At 37.8% G+C, this 12,500-nt stretch overlaps 2 protein-coding genes and 1 pseudogene across 3 annotated transcripts in view; all 3 read right to left on the bottom strand.

Annotated features, from left to right (window-relative positions):
* Positions 1-3,471, bottom strand: part of wu:fc38h03 (acetylcholinesterase collagenic tail peptide) — an 8,526-nt gene extending 5,055 nt beyond the window's left edge. The window contains exons 1-6 of one of the 2 annotated variants that reach the window (XM_026289891.1): positions 3,068-3,471; positions 2,213-2,319; positions 2,016-2,126; positions 1,876-1,920; positions 1,749-1,775; positions 406-477 (exon numbers count right to left, since the gene is read on the bottom strand). In XM_026289891.1, the coding sequence (XP_026145676.1) occupies positions 406-477; positions 1,749-1,775; positions 1,876-1,920; positions 2,016-2,126; positions 2,213-2,319; positions 3,068-3,449 (744 nt within the window). In that variant the 5' untranslated portion in view covers positions 3,450-3,471. The remainder of the gene's footprint in view (positions 1-405; positions 478-1,748; positions 1,776-1,875; positions 1,921-2,015; positions 2,127-2,212; positions 2,320-3,067) is intronic. The other variant, XM_026289889.1, reaches the window with a different exon arrangement.
* A 794-nt stretch (positions 3,472-4,265) lies between these two features.
* Positions 4,266-6,938, bottom strand: LOC113120229 (protein asteroid homolog 1-like; annotated as a pseudogene).
* A 3,214-nt stretch (positions 6,939-10,152) lies between these two features.
* The window catches only part of LOC113120050 (KAT8 regulatory NSL complex subunit 1), a 9,102-nt gene continuing 6,754 nt past the window's right edge, over positions 10,153-12,500 (bottom strand). The window contains exons 11-12 of the mRNA XM_026289888.1: positions 11,798-11,966; positions 10,153-11,485 (exon numbers count right to left, since the gene is read on the bottom strand). Coding sequence (XP_026145673.1) covers positions 11,168-11,485; positions 11,798-11,966 — 487 coding nt within the window. The 3' untranslated portion in view covers positions 10,153-11,167. The remainder of the gene's footprint in view (positions 11,486-11,797; positions 11,967-12,500) is intronic.

Here is a 12,500-nt window from a genome sequence, read left to right as displayed (position 1 = left end):
AAGGTGGACACTTGATCTTAGACTTGGTGTTCACTTTGACATAGTAACTAACAATAATGGTGAAGACCAGACACTTCATACACTGTTAACAGATGTCTTGTCAGCTTAAAGGGATAGTTCACCCAAAAATTAAAATTCTGTCATCAATTAAGTAAAATCAATTTTATCAATGTCCTTACTACTTTTCTGAGCCTTGAATGTGGTAATGACATTGCTGTCTATGTATAGGAACAGAAAGCTCTCAAATTTCATCCAGCTATTTTCATTTGTGCTCTAAAGATGAACGACACGAGGGTGCATAATTATGACAGAAATTTGCATTTATGGGTGAACTATACCTTTAATTATGACGTATGTGGCGAGACTACATGGGTCAGATGTTGTGCGGAGGCAAGACTCACCCACCTTAGGTCCCTCTGGGCCGGGCAGCCCTGAAGAACCTGGTTTCCCAGGCAGACCCAGATTCCCAGTATGACCCTACGAAAACAAAGAGAAGAAATATTTGTGTGCTATTTTGCTTTCATACACCCACCTCAAACACAACCCAGCAAGATCTGGCAGTGTAGCTGAAGTGCTGAGTGTACAGAGCAGCTTTAATCAAAGACAAAGCACCAACTCAGCATCCCTGCCTCTCAGCAGTCCTCTTCATTCCTTTAATACATCAGCCTATCTAATCCTTCTGCTTCTTTTTGAGTGTGTTCCAGGTTCTTTGCTCAAACACTCCTTCTTTTGCTTTTAACAGAATCTTTTTCTAGTCCCTATCTCTAATGTTTAAAATAAATTTATTTCTGGCCTTGTTTTCTTACAACAACATTTAAGCATTCTTGTGTGTATATATATATATATATATATATATATATATAAAATTTAAAAAATAAGTAAAATTGTATAAGATAATAAAGTAAAAAGCTAAGAGAGTTTGTGCATTTTATTTAGCCTTTTACCCAAGGTAAAATCATGATAAAATCAGTAACCGATACAATTAAAATAACAATTCATTAATAATAAAATATACCAATGTTTACTGAGGAACTACATTTATTGCAAGATAATATTAGCTATTAATATTATAATACTAGTGAGCATAAAAAACTGACTTACTGAGCCCATCTTGAATTAATAAACATTTATTTGCATATTTCCCTAACAAAAAATGCCAACAATAAACAAAAATAAAATGAAAAATAATTTATTCCAAAAAGACTATTGATAATAAGTGTTTAATTTTATGCAGTTGTAGTTTTTTGTTTGTTTTGTTTTTAATGGAAATCAGAACAAAAAATCTGATTTAGAAAATTATTTTAGCAGTCTCCCATAAAACATCCTGTGCCTCAATCTCCTTCCCTCTTTTTGCTTGAGGTGCTTAAGAGTTTAGTGCAGTTAAATAGCTGTGTGTGTGTTTTGACTGAGAGCAGCAGTGCAGGACTGAGATTAATGTCTGAGTTCAACACTAAGTAATATTACAGGGCAGAACTGCAGTGCACCGCAGCCAATGAAACAGCACATGGCCTGACACCCTATAACACTATTACATGCACCAAGAGAGCATGTCATAAACAGCATACTGGTCTGCAAAATGCAACCTGCCTCATCAAACACAGAGATATTTTATATGACAGAAAAGATTTCTGCTCCAATGCTCTATGAAGTCTGGAAACCATCCCTCACTTTCCATCATTAACGTTATGCATGCATTTGGTGCACAATAATAAATAATTAATTTAGAAGATCAAAGATGAGAACCTGACCTTTGACCCTGGTCTTCCGATGTCACCCTAAAGTGAAACGAAGAATAGTTCAGTTTTATAAAAGACCTCAAAATGAACAGACCCATTAGCACCTGATTCCTCGTAACCAGATGTTAAACCATCTCACCTTATCTCCTTTGGGTCCCTCCCTCCCTGGGATGCCACTGTGACCCTAAAACAAAGTAAAACCTATGAATTCATATATTTTGTTCTCCATCTCACTAAGTTGTCTGGGTAGGGACTTTGTTAACTCTTTGTGTATCTTACCTTTGGCCCGATAGGTCCAGGAGGTCCTGGTGGTCCTGCCACACAGAGTTCCTTCACCTGCTCCCCATCCTCCTCTCTTTCTCTCGGCTCCTCCACACGACTAGGCAAAGTCTTGAAAAACAGTTAAATGGTGGATTAACAGACATGCTGTCGTTCCCTGCTGTTATAATTATGTACACTAATGTTATGTCACTCACAGGCTCTCTTTTCAAGACACCAGGAGGGGGCGGGAACAAAGGAGGGGGAGGCGGGGCCAGCAGACAACAAGGGTCAAATCTTTTCAAGACATCATATAGATCCCGGTCTAAAGAATAAACCAGATGAAACGGAGAGAAATATATAATGAAAATATAAAGATAAAAAAGAGAGTGAGAGATATAAATATAAGATGAAATAGAACTGAATTAATCACAAGCTGATGTATAAATTACCAAGCATATATTTTATAAATGTCACGACAGCACAGACAATGTAAATATAGGAATAACAAGCGTTCAATATGTTATATTTTTAATAAGGTAATTTTATTCTCAATGTGCAACCAAATCCACACCTGCATATTAAAGATACATGCATACATGAAATATAAAAGAAACATGCACACAATATGCATGTAAAATATGTAAAAATATCTCAAATAAACAGTGAGGTAAGAAACATTTTGACGTTTAATGAATAAAGATCATTATTATTTAATTACACAGTTTTTAGGTCACTTATCAACAAGTTAATTTACATTTACAAGCTTTCGTTCAAATTGTTATGCTGATAATTAATTAATTGATTAAAAAATAATAATTAAAAACCGAGAAAAGATTGTAAACCGTTTGGGCACTATATCCTGCATGTAAAATATAACGTAATAAGTGACATGTTTTTATATATATATATATATATATATATATATATATATATATATATGCAATACATTGACCTGTCTATTCATCTGTCCGTCTTGGTATATTTATATGAAACGCTGCATGCGTACGCAAAAAGCCACACGCTCTTATTACACCAAATTGATAATCGCTCACGCGCTCGCGCTCTCATACCTGTAGGAATCGGCAGGATATTTTCCAGATTGTACGGTGAAAGGTAGGCTGACACCGAGTACAGCAGGAACGGCAACTGTATCGCAATCCTGCTCATGGCCATGTTCCTATATGAGTGTGTCAAAAATACACAGATCCGAGTCGGTGCCCGCCCTCCTGTGCTCGAGCCCTCTCCCATCCAGTTTGAAATGCCAGCAGCTCTCTCTCTCTTTCTCACACACACACACACACACACACACCCTATTTTCTGCTGTCTGTCTGTCAGTGTGGCTGTGTTATTAAGTCGTAAGAATGCTTCCCACGCAGTCTGCGGGAATCTCCAGACGCGACTGCTATTACAGTCAGGGATCAGCCATCTGATCCGCCCTCTCCAGCCCCTCATGCCAAGATTAGACCCCCGTTTATACCACTATACCCTTAATACCACACGCCAACAAACTGACAGATTTAATTCAGTACAAGAACGACTGTTAAAAATGATGCACCTGTCAATCATAAGACCATCACATCCTAAAAGTTCATTGTGAAAACATTTCCAAAATGTATTGGTTATTAGTTAGCAGGTCACTTGATTTGTAAATTGTGTCTAGAAAAATAAGTAAACTCATAATCAATGTTTTGTCTATGTCCACTACAGTCCAAAAGTATTTATTTATTTTTGTCCTTTGCTCACCAAGGCTGCATTTATTTGTTCATAAATACTGGAAAATCAGGAATATTGCAAAATATTATAAAATGTATATTTTAAAATGCAATTTATTCTTGTAAAGTTTACTTTTTTCAACATCAAATTCCATTTCTCCAGTCTGCAGTGCCACATGATCCTTGAAATCATTCTGCTGATTTGCTGCTCAAGAAGCATTACTTCTTATTATCACTGTTGAAACCTTATAGTTACTGTGATATATTAAATATTAAATATGCAATACAACTAAAAATTGTATACAAAATGTTACTGAATATAGCTCAAATTTAATATTTTCAGATACATTTATTAAAATATTACAAACACATTTGACCATAATCTTTTATCTTCCTTGATTGACATCCACTAGAGCACAATAACACTTTCCAGTAAAACTGCACTTGATAATTTGCCACTTAATTTCAGTCTGCAGTTAACTCCAGAGAGCAACAGCGGGGAACACAGATTATGTGCTGTTTTGAAACAGAATATCACTGTAGTTTTCAGTCACGACTACACCATATTGGATGTTGTCTCATTGGCACAATAGTCAAGCTTTACCTAATTAGAAAGAGGAATCAGGTCCTATTAAAAACATGATATTAGCAAATTACACTATACACAATTAAATATTTTATAAAAAGGGAGTGGAGCAACAAAATATTGGTCCCAAGATATTATACAGATTCTGCATAATTTTTTCCATAAAAGTTCATTCAATTAAATAGTATAAAAGTACACATTTTCATGATGTAGCTGCAAAACAGATTCAGCGCATATTAACCTAGTGCATATATACAGTAACAGCTATCATAGTAAAACATTTTCATAGTAAACAAAACAATTTGTGTTTCCTGAAATGAAGTCGATAAAAGCTACTCTCAGAGAAGTGGCACATCCCCAGCCACATCATGCTTTCATAAAGTGAGAGGCCACATAAGAACATAGTTAAAAACATTCAATTCTTTACTCTCCTCTTCTGAACTAACCTTTCAATCTAATCTGTCATTTCCTGCTGCATTTCAAGGCCACCACTGTTGAGAGTCATCAGAGGTCAACAGTTCAAACCTGTTGACCACAGCACTGTCTGAATATGTCATTCCTCTGCTACTGTTGCCCCTCCTTCCTCCTCTATTGCCCCTCCCTCTCCCTTCACTGCCCCGTCCTCTCCCCCCTGACCCTCCTTCTATGCTGAGGCCGTCTCTGCCCCTCCGCTCGACCCCCGGCTGCTGTTGCTGATTCTGCAGGAGCAGTCAATGCCTCTAGCAGGACGCAGTAGAGCTGCCAAGCAACAGCGTCCCCTGTAAGCAGAGCCTCACACTGGTGACCCACTCTTATTGCAGCCTCAAGACCATGCAGCAGAGTACCACTGAAAACCCTTTGAGAAACACAGAGAGCAATATAATATGATATAACAATTATACATAATATACTTAAAATACATATCAATTCTGTGCATTCCTAGTAAATCTGATAAACAAAGAAGGTGCTGATCAAGTTAAATCAGATTAAGCACATGCTCATATAATCAATATATATATATATATACACACACACACACACACACACATATATATATATATATATATATATATATATATATATATACACATTAGTGGTGGGCATAGATTAATTTTTTTTAATCTAGATTAATCTCACTGTGATCTTGAAATTAATTGGAATTAACACTGGAAGGCAGAGGTGAGGGAATAATGGCTGTAAAACGTGTTACATCACACCAGATTTTCTTCCTCTTCCTCTCTGGTTGACTCCTTGTGTCGTCTGACTATCCTGTCTTGCATTTCCAAGCAGGAGGCTGTAGATAGTCTTCTCATTGAGGTTGTATGACTGCTAGGCAGATTAATATTCTCAACCTGCACAACTAACAGAACCTTCTGGTGTACAAGCACCAAAACAAAGAACGACAGCTAACCTGATGCAACCCTCCTTAAAAGCCATTCGGGTTGAGAAACCAATGCTGCTGGGAGTCCCTGGACATCTGGAAGTGTTGGTTGGGGACTTGAGAAGTATTGAGCCAAACTGCTTCTCTGAGGAAGCTAGTAGTCCTCCATTCCTGCGGAGAGCTGCGTACGTAAGTTTCCTTTCCATTGTTCACCCAAAATCTCCAGGACTTCCTCCAGAGCATCTACTGGGCTGGTAAACTGAGTCAGCCACAATAAAAATCCCTTGATTCGAGGACTGGAACTACATCCACACTTCCAACCGGAGGGTACTTACTCTTTATTTTAGCAGATGTGTAGTCGTTCCCGCTGACAACAGCAAATAGAGAGAGGAGCTGCTTATTTATGTGGTTGAAATGTGAGCAGAAGCAGTTCATGGTGAAATTGCGTGCGGGGATGTAGCGTTCTGTGGCCTTACCGCTGACGTTATTACATTGGAAGAATGAAAAAGGTAGGTAGCCACCTTTGAGATCGAAGATGTAGAAGTCACCGTCGTTAGTCAGAACTGCACATCCCCAATGTTTTGCAAGAGATGCTATTTCAGAATCAGCTTCGGAAATGCATTGAACTAAAGGTACGCGAAGCTCTGAAAGAACCTGTATGAAGGCTTCACGTACAAGCAGAGGGAGAACAGAACCGTGGGATCCTCGGGAAAGAGCGTGAGCCTTTCGGATTTTGCTTTGGGCTCTTACCTGTAGTGTCTTGATTCTTGAACTTCCTTCATACTGAAGGATCTAAAGAAAAATTTTCCTGCTCTTTTAGTGTTTTTATTGTTAAGTCTGATGATTATGTGGTTTAGTGGGACATCAACAGTTAGAGATGAGAGAATGTTTCCATTTCAAGGTTTTAAATGCCACATGATTATGTTGTAAAGCAGTAATTTGCCAATTATTTTGTTCTGGTATGATAAAACTTTGTGCTGGTTACATGAAGTCCAGACAAAGTATGAGCGTTGAAACATATGCAACCAAGATTCAACAAACCCTGCTCAATTTTTAAAATCATTAATTAATTTTCTGCTTCCCTCTGTTACCTCTCATGCTGACAGAAGAGGTTTAGTTAGTAGCTACAGTTTTGTGTACCAGACATGATACATTTTTAGCAACTGGTTTTGGCTATCATTCAGATGAAACAAATACCTTCTGACAGGATCTGTTAGAGACTGGAATAAAGATTTCTGGCGTATAGATTTAGTTATTTTGGCATCGTCTGGATGAATGGACATTACTATTTACTAGCTTGATTACATGTGACCTACTTCAGCTACTGTCTGGTAATTTGTCCTTTGGCCTACAATCCCTAATATTTAAAAATGTAGACATATTTACCTGATTCTGGTCTTTTATAAAACATATATACAGTCATATGAAAAAAAAGAACATCCTATTGAATTACGTGGTTTTCTGTGTCATGACATAATAAAAATAATCTGGTCTTATAATTTGGAAAATATAACCTCAGAATGGACAACAACACATGACATGACACCGTTTCATTTATTTAACAAAAACTATTTTAAAAAAATACCTTTGATTAACTGATCATCAGCAAGTGTGAGCACCTCTATAAGAGTTTTGGCAGTTTGCTGGTCTTGCATCTGATCAAACCATAAGACTTCTAGAACAGTGTCCTTCGAACAGACAAGACCAAACAGCAGATGTTTGGCCGTAGACCATGGCACCTGGTGAAAGCCAAAAGAGCATTTCAGCACAAACACCTCATACCAAAAGTCACACATGCTGGTGGAGTCAGTGATGATGATTTTGGGCTTGTATTATAGCCACAGGACCTGAGTACCTCACAGTCATTGGGTCGACTATCTCCTCTGTATATAAACCTATTGCCAAAATTAGGTCATGCAACAGGACAATGATCCCAAGCACACCAGCAAATCTACAACAACACAGATGAAAAAGAAAAGAGTCAATGTGTTGCAATAGCCCAGTCAAAGTCCAGACCTCATCCAGACTGAAATGCTGTGGCAAGAGCTGTGTATAAAAAAAATATCCACAAACCTCAATAAACTGGAGCAGTGTTGCAAAGATGTGAATGTGAATGTGAGAGACTGATAAAGTGACACATAAAACAAATATTTTATTTTTGTGAAATAAATAATGACACTGTGTGATATGCCATGTGTTGTTGTTCATCTGAGGTTTTATTTTCCAAATTTTAAGACCTGCCAAGAACCAGATTATTATTATTTTATTTTTTTGTATGTCCTGCTGATACAGAAAACCATGGAATTCAATGGAGTATCCTTTCTTTTTCAGGTGACTCTATAATGGAAAAAAGTCGTTTTAATAAATTAAGGACTGATAAATTATGGATTGATAAATTTAGCCCTAATTTCATAAAAATACCGTGTATACTAACAACCTTGATGTTAATAAATGTGCATTTACATCGTAAAAAAAATGTTGTGCTTATGTACAAAAAATATCAAGTAATTTAATGTCTCTAATTCACTGTAAGTGATTTTTTAAAAGTTAAAGGGTTAGTTCACCGAAAAATGAAGATTATGTCATTAATGAGTCACCCTCGTGTCCTTCCAAACCCGTGAGACCTCCGTTCATCTTCGGAAAACAGTTTAAGATATTTTAGATTTAGTCAGAGAGATTCTGTCCCTCCATTAAAACTGTGTGTACGGTATACTGTCCATGTCCAGAAAGGTAAGAAAAACATCTTCGAAGTAGTCAATGTGACTTCAGAGGGTCAGTTAGAATTTTTTGAAGCATATACATTTCGAAAATACATTTTTGGTCCAAAAAAATTTCAAAAACTACGAGTTTATCCAGCATTGTCTTCTCTTCCGTGTCTGTTGTGAGATTTCAAAACACTGCAGTTTAGTGATATCTGGTTCGCGAACGAATCTTCTTGAACCAGTTCACCAAATCGAACTGAATCGTTTGAAACGGTTCGCATCTCCAATACGCATTAATCCACAAATGACTTAAGCCGTTAACTTTTTAATCTGGCTGACAATCCCTCTGAGTTAAAACGAACCAATATCCCAGAGAAATTCATGTACTCAAACAATACACTGACTGAACTGCTGTGAAGAGAGAACTGAAGATGAACGCCGAGCCAGATTACGAACAAAAGATTGACTCATTCTCGAGTCAAGAACCGTTTCTGTCAGACGTCTGTCTGGTTCGAGAACCGAGGAGCTAATGATACTGCACATGTGTGATTCAGTGTGAAGCAGACCGACACACAGAGCGTTTGAACCGAACTGATTCTTTTGGTGATTGATTCTGAACTGATTCTGTGCTAACGTTAAGTAAACCGAAGGCTTCAATCTTTCATTCGTTATCTGGCTCGGTTCGCTGTTCATCTTCAGTTCTCTCTTCACAGCAGTTCACAACAGACACGGAAGAGAAGACAATGCTGGATAAAGTCGTAGTTTTCGCTATTTTTGAAAAGTCACATGGACTACTTTGATGATGTTTTTCTTACCTATCTGGACATTAACAGTATACCGTACACACAGCTTCAATGGAGGGACTGAGAGCTCTCGGACTAAATCTAAAATATCTTAAACTGTGTTCCGAAGATGAACAGAGGTCTTACGGGTTTGGAACTACATGAGGGTGAGTTATTAATTACATAATTTTCATTTTTGGGTGAACTATCCCTTTAACGCTTTGCAACATCATACATTTTTGGAACATGCTTAAGCTCATCAAATAGTATGCTCTTAGTACGTTTGGAGAGGTTCACTGCAATATTGTATTTATTTTTAATGGATATTCTTTCACTTGATGTGTTCAGAGATATTCAAATATTTATATTATTTGCCGAGTGGCTGCATATGTTATACATAAACCAGTAACAGTGCTATCTATTTTATAAAACCAGCATCAGTGTAAATTAAAAAAAAGCATATGAGCTGTTGTTTTTGGGTTTTTTTCCAATAGTGAATTTTAAACAAACATATATTTCTTGTTTTACTCACCAGTAATGTTGTCACATGTGATGTATTTACTTCCTCTATATCCACCTCGTGGTGCGTTATTTGGTGCGTTTTAGCGCATTATAGCGCCACCTATTGAACTTGATATTCTCAATGACCGCCCGAAAGAGGGCGCTGTTGTCCCTCTGTGCAATATCAACACTGACTTATTTTATATGATGAAATAATTATTATCCCTTTAGGAAAAATTAGGCAGTATTATGAAAGTCCATTTTAGACGAAAAATAAAAGAAGTCAAAGGATCATAAATATGCATAGGCTACTAAATCATAACTGAGAAAAATCTAAACTGACATAAAAAGTATTAGATATGACTAAATTGAAAGCATGAAAAACCTACATTTACTTTTGTCTCATAATTATGATTTACCAAAGCATGATTTTCATGTTATGTGGCTGAAATGTGCTTCCATATGGCAACATGAATAATAAATGAATGAAGTAAATAAGCATCAAGCACAAATAGTTCTCATTTATGTTTTTATTAATTTCTTTGCACTGAGAGCATCATGTGCGCTTCAAATAAAACTTCCATTTACTTCTATCTTCTCGTGTTTTGTTGTGTTCCTACAAAATGATGTTTTATTTACCAAAGCTGCCCCCTAATGCAGCAGTACAGCAGACCTGTCTAAATCACACACACACACACACACACACACACACACACACACACACACACATAAATACTCTCTGATCAACAAGAACTAACACTCTTCCTTTAACATAATATACACACACAGGCACACACATAGCATGTCGTATGGATATCAAAATATACTTGTGTTGAGCTCAAAAGGAAGGATGAAAGACACAGGCAGTATCCAGAGAGCATGTAACTGACTTTAAATGCTATGATTCTATGGCAGTACGCATACATCTCTAAGGAATACATACAACACAACACAACACATGAATAAGGTAACTAAATCACAGAAAATGAGGGTAATATGTAGTGCCTTTGTATGGAGATCAATAACCAAGAGCTTGCAATTTGGGCTCGCCCTTTTGTTTCTTGATCTGTGAAAACAGCATAAAGCTTTTAACATAATGATTTAACTAAAAAGTAAAATGACTGACTGACATAGCTGGGAAGAAGCTTTAGACAGGTCCAAAAAATGAATAAACAAAGGAAAAACAGACACCATCTGTTCATTACAGCAGCGTCAGATTGAACGGCAGCTGTATCGGGGGCAGGCTGGTGAAGAACAGTTGAAAGGATGTATAAGGAAGGACCAGAGACGCTCACTGGGGAAACTGGGCTGTTGGTGGAGATGCACTTGTTATTGGGTGAATGATTGAGGGTTTGAGGGAAGGTTATAAATAATAGGCTGTGTGGTTTATGTAAAGCTCCAGAGGGTTCAGGGAACGAGGACACAAAGTGCTTGTGGTTAGATAAATAGGTTGTCAGGGTCAATGGCATTGGGACATGTGGTTTTGTTTTCGTATTAGAGCAGAAAAACGGCTGGACAAATGATGCGCTATGATAACGGAGAGGACGAGTATAAGGAAAGAGGAAGTTTGGGAGAATCCTGAGCTGTAGAGACTGTCGTCGGGGTGGCTGGTGTGCAGGACAGTGTGTGAGGGGTGGCTTGCTCTGTGCCTGAGTGCTGCTGAGGGGGTTGAGGGGTCCTCGGGGAGAGCTCCAGGCTGCCCACAGAGATGCCCGAGTCCGTGCTTTGGCTGCGGCCGCTGGAGGTGCACGGGTCCTCGTCGGGCTCCGCCTCGTACTCCTCCTGCAGCCGCTGAAGTTCTGACTCCTGCAAGGGGAACGACCGGCGTTCCCATGGCAGCACAGCCTGCAAATGCAGAAGATGATGATTCACGGAGGTCATTAAACTCTAAAACACCAGGGTTTATTATACGAGTTTGTATCAATGTAAAGAACATTAAGCATATATATCATTCAGGATTCAAAACGACCCCCAAAAGAAGACTCAAGGATTTAATGGATCATGGAGAAAGAGAAAACTGCAGACTTTATTTTTTTAGAACTACAGGATGTTCTTTAATCTAAATAATTGCCATGGTTACAGCAATAATGAAGTTGAACAGAATGTTAAGTCCTCTTCCTCTCTCTCACACACACACACACACACACACACACACACCTGCTGTTCATCCTCAGCCTGGCTGAATGGATCCTCCGCTCCAGTACAGAAGGGGCTTCGTGGCGAGCCGTCTCCTTCTGCAAAATGACTTTGCCTGGAATCTGGAGAGCCAGGTGTCTGCTCCAATCCCCTGGAGCTCTTCCCATCCCCATGGAAGGAGGAAGAAGATCTGAGAGAGGAATTCAAGCAGAGAATGAAATTTCAAGCAGTGACCACAGCATCCTGCAGTTTGACATGCTATACTTCATCTAAAACTATTTTAAAACTACCCACTGTTTTATGGCCACATATTAATTGAGAGAGTGCATGAAAAAGGTTAGTATATGTAAGCTTCAGTACAAAGCTATCCTTTATACATATGTAAATTTTAACCTACATTCTCAATGTACATTTGTCAACTACACAAATACGTATTATTTTATGTAAAAGTCGTGATGTGACATTAACCATTAATGCAATCTACTACTAACTTCTAATGCAGAAATCTGGGGTCTGTAAGATTTTCTTTCATGGTTCCTGAAAGAATGCTCACCGAGGCTGCATGAATTAGATCAAAAATACAGTAAAAGAGTAATATTGTGAAATATGATTGTTTATTGTTTAAAATAACCATTTTTAGTTTTAATTTCTTTTAAAATAAAAATTATTCATGTGATGGCAGAGCTGAATTTCAGCAGCCTCCTTCATTTTTTAGGATTCTTTG

The sequence above is a fragment of the Carassius auratus genome, chromosome 19 (genome assembly GCF_003368295.1).
Source record: "Carassius auratus strain Wakin chromosome 19, ASM336829v1, whole genome shotgun sequence".
Lineage (NCBI taxonomy): Eukaryota > Metazoa > Chordata > Actinopteri > Cypriniformes > Cyprinidae > Carassius > Carassius auratus.
This window is presented reverse-complemented; position numbering and strand designations above follow the sequence as displayed.